General features: G+C 34.6%; 1 protein-coding gene across 1 annotated transcript in view; it reads right to left on the reverse strand.

Moving 5' to 3' along the window:
• Window positions 1-13,690, reverse strand: part of LOC137923275 (organic cation transporter protein-like) — a 50,408-nt gene that overhangs the window by 9,775 nt on the left and 26,943 nt on the right. The window contains exons 3-4 of the mRNA XM_068766474.1: window positions 12,662-12,917; window positions 1,461-2,093 (exon numbers count right to left, since the gene is read on the reverse strand). Of these exons, the coding sequence (XP_068622575.1) occupies window positions 1,461-2,093; window positions 12,662-12,917 (889 nt within the window). The remainder of the gene's footprint in view (window positions 1-1,460; window positions 2,094-12,661; window positions 12,918-13,690) is intronic.

Here is a 13,690-nt window from a genome sequence, read left to right on the forward strand (position 1 = left end):
TTTTCTATATGGTCCGTAATTATGAGACAGGGAAACTAAGCAAGCAGTATTTATTTAATTCCATGGTTACAGTACATATTTGTACAATATTGTTCGTAGAGGTCTTACCGCTTTTTTTACGTTTTTTATCGGTTGCTACTATGACTATTTGTATGATGAAAAATATAGATATGCTAACATTTCTCCGACGCCTTCTATCGTATGTAGAATAGAAATTCATGATTACATATTCTGCGTGCATGCCTCCTTTGATAACTCACAAAAAACCGAATCCTTTGCTTGTGCCCTTTATAAATTGTTTGCAATATATTTCAACCGACCAGCGTAGAAAAAGTGAGTTGAATTATGAACGAAATACGTGAGGTTACAATGGTACAGATAAAATAATGGAATCGAATGAAAATAATTTAAAACCTCTAATATAACTCCATTAATATCTAAACTGATAAAACTTTATAATTAATCTTCTGTTAGGTTTAAAAGCCTAATTTAATTTTGATAAATTTAAAAAGTTTATTTAAAATAAACTCTTTAAAGTTATCGTATTAAAGTGTAAAATATTTTTTAAATTATAAAAAAACTTCATACCGAATTGCTCTTCAACTATATTAAGTATATATATCGCATAAAAACACATCTGAGATTATTGTTAGGTTTTTTCAATTTTATTCTTTTTTATATTAAATAGTCACTAAGTATTTTTCACATGACGTTCACGGGTGATCATACGTGATTAATTATTTGAATAAATACATGTATAATACATTTGATTAAAATTAAGAATTGCTTACTAAAATGAAGAATTTTTCATCAAAACATTAATTTTTTAAAGAAGGTAAAATCAAGAATTATTATGAAAATTAATTAAACATTTTTAATTCAGAATTACGAATTTTCTATTGAATAATTTATTTTTAGTATAATCCTTTGAAAGACAACAATTGTTTCTATTAATGAGAATAAAAATTGGTGTCATATTGCTCGATCTAAATGCAAAGAATATCTAAAACGTATTACTGCATTTAACATTATAAATACTTGTTTTATGTCAAACATAGATCAATCAAGAGTTTAGTGTACTTAAAAGGATATTGTTAGGCAAATAAGAAAAATTAATATCGAATATATATCCATCTATAAGGTGAACATACAACCCTATTATTGAAAGATAGAGACTGTTTTTAATCAAACGTTTCTAAAATCTATTGGGATGTCTACGTGGAGCAGTGTTTCAATCAACATATATATATATGTTATATTATCATAGGCTACATATAGACTATATTTAACATGATTTCTTTATAAATAAACCGGTGGTCTTCATCCTATAATCAAGGCGGACATTAAACAGCTAAATTTCATAATAGCACTGTAATACTGCGAACGCATGTAATGAAGTTATACAGATTATACATGTATATTGTAAAGAAATATAGAAGAGAAATAGAACATTTACTTACCGGGTAGAAATCCATAGGCAATAAGAATCAATCCAGTTAAGATGAAGGCAATAGCAATAACTCGTTTTCTTCCAAATCTGTCCAAGAATATCAATTTGCAAACATTGGCCGGAGCTTCAATAATAATAACAACAATGTAGTTCAAATAACTGTTTCCAGATAATTCGATGGCGTTTATAGAAAGGCCGTAATAGACTAGAGTTGAAGTAGTCCAGAGGAAGGAGCAGATGAAGACTCTCTTCCATATCATAGCGGAGGCGAGAATCTGTCTGAAAGATGATTGGTTGCTTTCTCTACTCTCAAATTTCTTAGCATCTCTCTGCCTCATTGCATGTTTCTCCACTTGATCATAATGATCTTTAGGAATTGTTACATTGTTTAACTTCTCCGACTTGCTTAATGTGTTCAAACCTTCTTCATATCGACCCTTGCTGAAGAACCACCTGAAGCTTTCAGTCAGTATCCACATGTAGATGAATACGAAGATAGCCGGCGTGTAAATAATGAGCAGTAGATATCTCCAGTTCTGAAGCCACCAGAATAGCAGTGTGACTGTGACTCCACCGAGAATAAACATGGTGTTGAATAGGAGACTGATGAATACTCGACCCTTGGGTCCCACGAGTTCTAACGCTGAAATGGAAAGAAAACATTTCAGATACATTATGGTTAACTTTTTATGGTAATTTATTACTTATAATATAAAGTGTATGCTATTCTTTATCTTTCTTTCAAATAGATTTTAAAATTAAATCTATTTGATCTGTGTAAACGACAAAAATAATTGTGGAAAATCTTGACGGATCTTTTTTTAATTTATAATTTTTGCTCCATAATAAGTAGAATAATAGTACCAATATCTATTCGCCTTTATAATCGGAACACAGTTATATGTTACAGTTAAAAATATAAATTATTCCGGTTTATTAATGTAAAAAAAAAATCGCTGATTAAAAATTATGCATTTATTTGCTTAAGGTGTACAATGTTCACAAAATCATTACAGTTGAAGTAGAGAAAAAAAATAAAGTAGGTATAAAAGAAAACAGATGAAAATATATATGGCAGGTAGTGATCGAAGTGTGGTATTATTGTATGCAGAAGACGCTGCTACCTAGGACTCTCTTCTCTTCTCTCTTCTGGACACTTGTTTTGGAGCAGTAACAATCCTATATAATTAATGCACAAAGTGTAAGTTATATAAGATTGTATCTCTGCAGTAGAACCCGCGACCTACGATCGCTAGTATCAGTCTATTACCGCTAAGCTATCGCTGCTTAATAGTGTCAGTATTAGATCTTAATTGTATAATTCTGTTGTATGTTTAACTGATGAAGCACGGCTGATTACATTTTATACTTGTTCAATGTAATTAGAATGGGTTTTCCAATCTCTAACACGTTCACTTGGATAAAGTTCCAAAGTAACATAAATAGATGTTAAATAATGTTGCCGACGCGGCCGAAACGCAAACTTTCACGGCTGAATGGAACTTGTGCGAAGTAAATTTAGTAGAGAAGTTACAAAAAGTAGGTGAGGTAAGAAGTTTGTAACGTAGTGCCCGAGTAAGGTCAGGAATAGGATTTTAGGATCGGAGCGGATATGATTTATAGTTATAGTTTTAATTTTTATACTTTACTACGTAAAACCTACACTTGAATTTTGAGTGTATATACGATAATACGGAAGAATTGTACACGAACGAAAGTGATCGACACAGTTTAGCGGATTAAAAGCAAGTTCAAGTGGTAGTAAGCAGGTCACATTTTGCTTATAACAAATTCCCGCAGAACCTTTAAGGTTCTAGAATGGAGAAAATGGGCCAACAAGTGTAGAAAGCTGGATATAGACCGCTTTCAACCAGTTTTATTAGTAATCTCTGGGAAAACTTATGTCCATCATTGGACGTTTCGGTGCTGAAATAATTATGATAATTAGGTAAACCGTTTTTTTTTTTAATTTTAGTTGTGTCTATACTTCTACGGGGTGATTGATTATAGTAACAAAAAATTTAAAATACTAACTCAATTGCTGTTAATTACTGTATCGTACAAACTATACAAAAATCAACAGTTTAAAAAAAATAACGTTATTTTAAGTTAGAAAAACCGTTTTAAATATTTGAAATACTTCATACAAAAATTATTATTTTTTATTATCTGTCCTTGTAGAGTTCATACTGTCTGATGTTATCAGCCTATCGATAAAAAAAAATTGTAACCTGTCTCAGAGTAATCACGTTATATAGGTGAATTGGAAGATTAGAAACAGTAACTTTGAATTAATAAGGAAACAGAAATGGTTATCAACAAAGTTCAGTAGACAAACAAAACTTATATGAGCTATAGATTCACCCCTACATAGCTTTTATACTTATAACTAATCACCCTGTATGTAAAGACCCTCACACACAGTTATAAGGTCGTTATCTTCATCGGATCTATAAGCATCCGCACTTTAACCTTTACCTTTAACGCCTCGACAGTTCCTCGTATTTTTTTTTACGTTTAATTAAGGTTTTCGTTCATCGAACACTTCCGGTAACAATTGTTTTAGACTCCCGCGTGATATCGAACTTTTAAGGCACATCATTACCGGTTTTAAGATATAAAAAAAATAACGACATAAACATAAACGTTTAATATAAAAAAACTGTGTCAGACGTTCACTGCTGGAGAGAAGCCTTTATTAGAGACTTCAACATTTAATGTAATCAGGCGTTATTTTGCGGAAGTTCATCCTAAGTAAGAAAAGGACCAATATTTAGCCACTTCCGCACATGCAGTTATAGTCGTGCAACAAAGTGCACCGCCCGCCTGCCCGCTGATATGCCTGTTAATAAATACGCAAACACAGTTTTGGCACTAATCGGTGTAACATAACTCCTGAAGATGCCCCGTAGAGGGGTGAAACACGTGTTGAGTGATTTAACGGTGGCAGTTGTGTAATTCGCATTGTTTGCCGCATGCGCATGTATCAACGGGCTGGCGGGCGGTGCACTATGTTGCACGACTACCACTGCATGTGCGGAAGTGGCTAAATATTGGCCTTTTCTTACTTAGAGACTTCAACATCTAGATTCTTCTGACGAACGTAACAAGGAAATCCTACGCTGCGCTTTCAAGTCCGTGGTCTCCAGGATTTTAAGATCCCAGCGGCCATATGCGCTATGGGTTACGTAGCCTTTCCGTTCAACTTGTCAATTCGCTGGGTTAGTTTTTTATCTGTCCTTTAGAGTATTGAAATCGGTGTATATATATCTATTAAAAAAACCCAGTGTTAGCTTATTAAGAAGTCTTTTTGGAGCGTTTGAGAATCTCTTAAGGTGAAAATTATTACATATAATTTCTTGCAGTATTTTGTTCTTCGTTTTTCTTTTACATAATCTTAAATTATTCTCTTTTTTTCTTCCTTCACAATATCTTTCACTCTGTAACTTTTATTTATATTCAGTTTATAAATCGTCTTCTATCCGTCGTCGCATTTCTAACAATATTACATTTTTATTATTTTCTTTTATATTATTTACTTTTTTATTTTTATTAATACATTTGTTTGTCTCAACCGTTAAAATCTGTTTTCCTATTACTGCAACAGCTATTGATTATTATTATCTGACCTTAGGTTTTGTTAAAAATTATGACTTTATGACGCTCTCGCAGTATTTTAAGAATCTGCAGTGAAACCTATTTTTTTATTCTCGCTCTCCTATCTTTGGGAAGGAGTGGGTCGTTAGTTGTCTTATTAATTTTTTATTCACTTTCCTTTTCACTTTCATTCTCTACTAACATTCTTCACATAATCTAACGTTCCATTCTTTCTTTGTACAACTCATTCAATCTTTCTTTTTCGTACTAATTCTCATTCAAACATCGCCTTCTTATTTCTCTATTTTACAATTTTGTTTACATTTTTTCACATTTTTATTACAGTTTTATGCTTACCCTATTACACTGTTTTACTTGTTTATTTTTTGTAACACGTTTACTTATAACTTTACAAAAACTGAGAAACGATTCCCTACATTGGGCGTCTTTCAACATAAAGGTGATGTTTCTCTTATTTATTTTCGGCATTCGGAGTCGACCTGGATTCCTCTGAATGCAGGGCAGTGGTTAAGGTGGACCACAGTCTAGTCCACGCCCGGTTCACAGAAGCACGAGGGGTCCTCGTTGAGCTTAAACCGGTGAAGGTATTCGGGGAACCCCCCGTGTTCCGTGAGGAGCTGAACCAGCAACACTTCTTAGAGAGGCTATGCTGCCACTACCTTCCTTCCTTATTCGATCTCTACATCAGTTCAGAGAACACTGAATCAGGGACAGGAGGCAATTGCGTGCACCACGGTCTGGTCCACCGCTGGGTCACAGACTCCCACTCGTACTGTGTGTACTTGTAAGTGGATGTTCTGATTTTGATTATATATACGATCATTACAAAATATATCTTTATTTTAAAAATATATATAGTAAGACTAATCTATTTTTACTTTATCACGATTGCAATTTACAATTCATTGGTTATCAACAGCAAAAAATACAATTGACAACTGAGTAACTGTGCTTCTTAACTGAAGCGAAACGAACGGTTTTGGTTTTTAGTTAAAGAAAGCGTGTTCTGAGTTATTCAATAGCTGTCTATCTGGTAAAGTGTTTGATGAAGCTTTTTTATTTATACAGATAATAATACAGACAAAAAGTCCCTGTATATATATATACATATATATATATATATATATATATATGTATATAAATATATATATCTATGAACACATATATATATATATATATATCGTACTTTTATAACGTGTTTTCATGTTATCAATTTCGTGTTCTTCCTGTCAAAAGTTTCTCCTATAACGAGAGTATTTATCAACTTATACACGGTGATACGTGTAAATACTTTAAAGGGATCAAAAACTTCTCATTTGCTGTCAAATTAATGTATAATACACGCCATTAAAAAATAAATGGTTTCAGAAATAATAACTTATGTAATAATAATATAGTAAGAAAAGGCGTTTTTAAATTTCTTTTAAATGTTTACTATGTTACTATGCATCCTTTTAGACATTGTACTGTCAGAAGTTATTTTCCCCTCGCATACTTACAGAAAAAATAATAATATAACATGTTTAGGAGTGATCCCTTTATATATGACGATTCGAGATAGATATAAAAACGATATAGCTTTTTGATGATAAAATAGCTGTAACTCTACCCCTTGAAAATTTTTACACCCATGACAAACAACCCTGTATATCTATACTGTTCTTCTTCCTCTCTGTTATATTTCTGGTCACTTAAAAACCCACTTCGAAGACAAGCAAGCTAGTTGCAGAGTAGAAGTGAAGCTATCTCTTTTTTGCAGTGGAAATGCGTGGCGGTATTCTAATGCATCTCTTATACTATCATTTGCAACTAAGCGAAGTCTTACGGCATGATATTAATCATTCTTCGTATCTGAATAATGGTTGGCAGCTAGTCCAAAGATCAGAAAAGGTCTATCGATTATACTAGTACTAGTTCTTTTGGTGCTTTTAGTTACTGGATCACTCAGGGAAGTTCATTCCACGTTGGTAGGAGAGAAAAGTAAGCTTCGTTTGGTGCATGGTTTGTGGCAGAATCAAAAAACGAGTTGATAAAGTCTTATCCTTGTGAATTATAGCTCCCTTGGACCTCTCTTGTCTTGGTCAAAAAGTGCTTTAAATTCAAGCGACGTTTGAGAGTAAATACAGAGAGATAAGGCTACATGGGCCGCCGTTACCGGTGTGATTGTGGCTTAAAAACTTGGCATTGCTTTAAGCAATGATGGAGAAATATTGTGAAGATTGTAGTCAGTGTAAGTCTGTCATAATCCATCTAGGCGAAAGACGAGTTAGATCTTGCAAAATGTGTTGATTTGCATATATACTTTAATTTTTATTTATTATTATTTTAATATATTTACAAATCCTTCCTTTCATTACGATAGCTATACGGGAGTAGATGAGTAAGGATTTTTATTGTCAGTATTAATATTAAGCTAAGCCAAAAATAAAAAATGTTTTTCTCTCTTTCTTTTAGATGTTATTTATATTAGGTATTATTTTACTTTAGAAAAATAAATTGTATTTGGGTATGACTGTGCCTGTGATATTACAGGATTGATAATAGTTTCAGCTGTACTATGTCTACTGCTTCCTATTAAATTTTCAATAGGAACGTTTGAAAGCGTTCTATATCCCGCGTCTTTCGATGATTTTAACAAGGTCAATTGTCAACCTTACAGGAGGTTGTCTTGCACTGCCGGTCCGTCTCCACTCCCGAATATTAAGTACCCTGCGTCCATTTACTTTGCACGCTTTATTAATAAATAATTTTCATCTAAAACTTCTATCGAATTTTTTAGCACCTTTTCTTGTTAAAAGTGTACTTACCGTCAGGTGAATGTTCTCTAAGGAATTACCTGTTTTTATATTACAAAAAATGACAATAAAAGTATATCCTGTTTAAAATTGGTTCTTCTATGATTATTTCTTTTGCATTTTTTTGTTCTAAGTATAAATGATAGTTATTTTAAATTGCTAATGAAATTCTTAGAAACATCGCATTGTTACGGTTAGTATTCTATTTACAATATAAAGATGGACGTATAGCTCGTCTTGATGCAGTATACGGGGTGATTGTTTAAATGTATAAATGCGTCAAAGGGATTATATACTTTATTTGCTAGCAAAATGTCTTAAAGTTTATACACTATTTTGCAATCACCTGTATATAGTGATCATTATTAAGATATAGTAATTCGAATTTTGAAATATTTTTTTTTACTTTATTATCGTAACGGTATTTATTATTTCTGATGCCATTAACTTTTGGACACGGTATACCGTACATATATTATCAACAAATAAAAAAGTACACATTTGTCATCAAAAGACTTCACAGGAGCAATGTTTACACTACCTGCTGTTTAATATTACAGAACATACACAATGGTTAAGTTTAAATTGCGCAATACATAATGCAGCCGATACTTTGTTTTAAAATATACACCTTCCGCCATCTATCGGTTTAAATAGTAAACTCACTTGATAAGCTCAAAATTTAACACCATTTATCATTGCTAAATACATACATTTAAACTATAGAACAATATGCACATATAGAGTGATGAATGTGTATTACATTTCGTTGTTTAAGTCCATAGATGTCCACTGCAAGTATTTATATTCCCCCAAAAATATCTAAGGGGTGGTACAGTCTCCAAATTTATTTGTGAGCAGTTGCAATCCTATGTAATTAATAAACATAGTGTAGATTATATAAGATTTGTATTTCGGGAAAAGAACCTGCGACCTAAGATCGCATGTCTTAGTCTTCCAACGACGGGTTACTACTGTTTGATCACTTTCAAAATCAATGATTGCACAATTAATAAATAACGTAATGATAATACAGTAAGAAGAAATATTTTTTAAAGTTCGAATTACCATTTATTATATAAATTACTTTTTACTATCTGTCCTTACCGAGTTTGTATTACCAAAAGTTAGCCTGTTGCATTAAAAAAAAAGAAATATTTATGTAACATATCTGCATTCATAATATAATAAAATTTAAAACAGGAGCCACCAGACATTCTTGGAGTCGGGTAATAAATAAAAAAAGAAACAATTCGTGATAAAAGTGATTAAAATGGAGAAGAATGTGGTAGGTATAATAATAGATATAGATCTAATAAGAAAAGCATCGAAGAAAAAATTTGAGCGTAGAAAAGTGTTATTATTATCAAATTGTTAATGTTTAGAGAAATTGAATAAAAATTGTAAAATAGCAGAGTCCAGGAGCAATAGCGAAGGACGAGAGGCAATGATGAAACAAGGTATGCAAAAGAATGAAAGAGATGTTAAAAGAAGAACCAGAGAAAGATATCGCGACGGATAAAAGAAGGGTGAGAAAATAAAAATCATTATTTGTATAAATTATTAAGAAAATATCGTCCCTGTTATATGACAGGGGAGGTACGCGAGGCTCCAAAAACGGGGCCTTAAGCGTATAATTATAAATAACATCACGATTTAAGTAAAGGATCAATATATAGCTACTTCCACCATGCAGCAGTAGTCGTGCAATAAAGTGCACCGCCCGCCAGCTCGCTGATAAATGCGGTGTAACATTACTCCTGAGGATGCTCCGTGGAGGGGTGAAACACGTGTTGAGTGTTTAAACGGTGGTGGTTGTGTAATTCGCATTATTTGCCGCATGCGCATTTATCAGCGGGCTGGCGGGCCGTGAACTTTATTACACGACTACTGCTGCATGGCGGAAGTAGTTATATGAAAGGTTGTCAAATATCTCCCTTCCGCCTTTTTGTCTTTTGAATTTCGCGGCTATGTACAAAGCGCTACAGAGCTCGTATCTGGCAATACTATACATAATTTGAAAGGTCTTGACATAACCTACAAAACGACGCCATGCATGATTAGTTTGGATATTGCGTTCAACAGTTATAGACGTGTAAACATGGAGTTCACTAACGCCGAAATTCGCGCTATTTTAAAGTTTTCCTTCGTTAAAGGCAAATCCGCTAGAGAAACGTTCCGTGAGATTAATGGTGTTTTGGGGGATGGTACTCTATCACTTCGAACCGCGGAGGAATGGTTTCGACGATTCAGAGCCGGCGAAAACGACACCATGGATAAGCCAGCCGGCGGAAGACCTGTGACGACAAATACCGATCAAATCATGGACTACATCGAGTTAGACCGGCATGTGGCATCTCGTGACATCGCCCAGGAGATGGGAGTTATTCACCAAACCATTTTAAACCATCTGCAGAAGGCTGGATACAAAAAAAAGCTTGATGTTTGGGTGCCGCATGATTTGACGCAAAAAAACCTTCTGGACCGAATCAACGCCTGCGATATGCTGCTGAAACGGAACGAACTCGACCCATTCTTGAAGCGGATGGTGACTGGCAAACTGAAAAATGGATCACATACGACAATATCAAGCGAAAACGGTCGTGGTCGAAGGCCGGTGAATCGTCCCAAACAGTGGCCAAGCCGGGATTGACGGCCAGGAAGGTTTTGCTGTGTGTTTGGTGGGATTGGAAGGGAATCATCCACTATGAGCTGCTCCCATATGACCAGACGCTTAATTCTACCATCTACTGCGAACAACTGGACCGCTTGAAGCAGGCGATCGACCAGAAGCGTCCAGAATTGGCCAACAGGAAGGGTGTAGTGTTCCACCAGGACAACGCCAGACCACACACTTCGTTGATGACTCGTTAGAAGCTACGGGAGCTAGGATGGGAGGTTTTATCACATCCACCATATAGCCCGGACATAGCGCCAAGTGATTACCACCTGTTCCTGTCCATGGCAAACGCCCTTGGTGGTGTAAAGTTGAACTCAAAAGAGGTTTGTGAAAAGTGGCTGTCCGAGTTCTTCGCAAATAAGGAGGGGGGCTTCTACGAGGGAGGTATTATGAAGTTGCCGTCTAGATGGAAACAGATTATCGAACAAAACGGCGCATATTTGAACTAAATCCGATCACTGTAACACTTTTTATAAAGCATTGAATAAAGAGCAAAAAAGCGGAAGGGAGATATTTGACAACCGTTTATTGGTCCTTTTCTTACTTAGGATGGACTTTCGCAAAATAACGACTGAATTCATTAGATAATAACGATTTAATCTGGGAAAAATTAAATAGTATCAGTTTTATTAAAGATAATTATAAAAAAAATGTATGTAGAAAAAATCATTTCCTACTTCATAGAGGTAGACACGTGAAACGAGCGCCATCAATCGTTTTATACGGAAGTAAACTTTGTTTCAATACTGTACTTTAATAACCGTCTGTTCCGTGAACACTGACCTCTATCAAAGTACCTTTGAATTCATAAATAATCTTTAAAATACAGGAAGATTATTTATAGGTGTAAAGCCTCTAAAGGTTAATGTACATAGTGTGATAAGAAAATACGAATTTTTATACCAGGAACCACTGCATCTAAGTCCAGTTAAGAATATGTTTGATAGTCTAATTCATTGAGATAGTCTCGAGCAAATTTTAAAATTCATTAAGGCTTGCTCAGAGTCTTTGAATCAGCCTCTTCCCACCCAAACCCTCTCATAGCAAGTGCTTCTCCCTACTTCCCCTGTACCTCAGTAAAGGCCAAGAGACGTCCCAAAGACGTACTCCTCACTCCCATCACAGGCCTCCCACAGAATACGCACCACACCATACTACACCCGCTGCAAGCGCTAACCACTGCAGCTGCGACACTCCGCATAGGACAGCGGGTTATAAATAACAGAACCAAACGCTACTCATCACACCACAACACCTGTCTTTAGAGAGCGGCCGCCCGCTCTCTAAACGCGAACAGTGTGGGCAAATCAAGTTTAGATCCGGATCCCTCCTTGGTTCGTCTGTGGTCCACGCTGCCGTCCCAAGCCGTATATACAAAACACAAACATTACACAGCCCTACTCGGGTAGAGCGCTTTACTACGTGCGAACGTTATCATGCAACTGGTGCGCACCCATCCAGTTTTGTTTATTTTCAAGTTTTTAAGTTCACGGACCCCTCCGCTCCGTGAATTCTCCAAAGACTTTTAAAAGTCCCCGGGTTAACAGCAATAACTTCAACCGAAAATAAGTAAGAAGGAAATTTGAATAAGTTATACTTATATATCAGCTTCCACAAATAAAAGAATGATATCATATTCGCTGCATTCGTCGCGCATTATGGATTTTGAATAACGCGTTAACAAAATTTTGTTTTAGCTGTAAAAAACACCAAACAAGCTCATTAAATGTTAAAATTAGTGTATGAACTTGAGCAAAAGTCAGGGTGTTATTTGACCCTAAAAACCGTGCAAAGAAAAGCAAAAAATCGTTTGATTAAAAAGGCGAACGACGATCCGAAAGTTTATTGAGGAACGAAACAACTCGCATGGATTCAATCAAAGAATTGTACCGATGATTTGCAAATGATACAAAACAGCCAGTCATTTGTTTTCAGATGTCGCTACTCTTTACTCTCCTCCTTACGCCTTACTCTCCGGATTTACTAGCATGCGATCTTAAAACTTGATTTAAATTTAACACGTTGTTCGAAATAAAATTAGTCTCCGTATTTTTGGATATAACTCGTGAGTGTCTTTTGTCGTCAAATATATAGTAAATTTTAAGACTATGTACTCACCTAAAACAAAACACGCTGTATATATCCCACCTCCGAAAGCGGGCTCAAGAAACTCCAGGACTATAAACATGTTGTAATTCAGGGAGAATGCCCGGATCACACCGAAGATTCCGCTGGTGACGCACGCGAAGACCAAGGCGAGGCGTCGACCGAACTTGTCTGATATAAGGCCGGTGAGAGGGATGGAGATAAAAAAGCCCGCGTTGTGGACTGTGCCCACTAGTGACCGCTTCCAATCCTGGCAAGCGAGGTCGAACTGAAAACAATTTAAAGTATTACTTATTATTAGTAATGGTATAGCTCAATTCATAGCAAATAGATTTTACAACTACTTTCTATTATTCTGAAATATATTTATGTATACTAATTTATTTCTATATAAGACAGTGATAGGCCAATAGCTTTTTATAGTACAAAGCCTGCAAGGACAGCTACAGTAAACAATAATTAAATTTAATATGTTAATTTTAGAATTTTTTAAAAAAAATTCTTGTTGAATTATAATTAATTTTATCATTACATCTAAATTCTTTGATTTTTAGATAGACTCTGCCATAGATATCAATTTACAGCAAACATGCTATACATTCACTCCAGCTTTTATACTTATAACTAATCATCCTGTATAATACTAGATGTCCCCTTACGGGTTGATTTTAGTGTAATACTTTCTTAGCTGATCTATACACGATAAAAGAAATATTTCTACCGAATTTAAAGTTTTCTACGCCTATTAGTTCCATAGATAACGTGATGAGTCTATACTTCGTTAAAATCTCTATGTATGTAAATAAAAGAGATATATCCAATTCACATAACGGTGCTAAATATTCAGTAAAAATTTTTATTATGTCAATATAATTAAAATAGAGTTTATTACTGTATTTATTGAAGCATATACTGTTTAGTTACTAAAAGACACAATATCGGAAGATTCATTATATTTCGGGTATACTAAACGCGCGGTAGCGGTTCCACATGTATTTTAAAAAGTCAATATCAACCTCTCTTTATTCTCTAATTAAGTAC

Source organism: Battus philenor, unplaced genomic scaffold (genome assembly GCF_028537555.1).
Source record: "Battus philenor isolate CCGP_79_NKW_IND1 unplaced genomic scaffold, ilBatPhil1.0.hap1 SCAF_21, whole genome shotgun sequence".
Lineage (NCBI taxonomy): Eukaryota > Metazoa > Arthropoda > Insecta > Lepidoptera > Papilionidae > Battus > Battus philenor.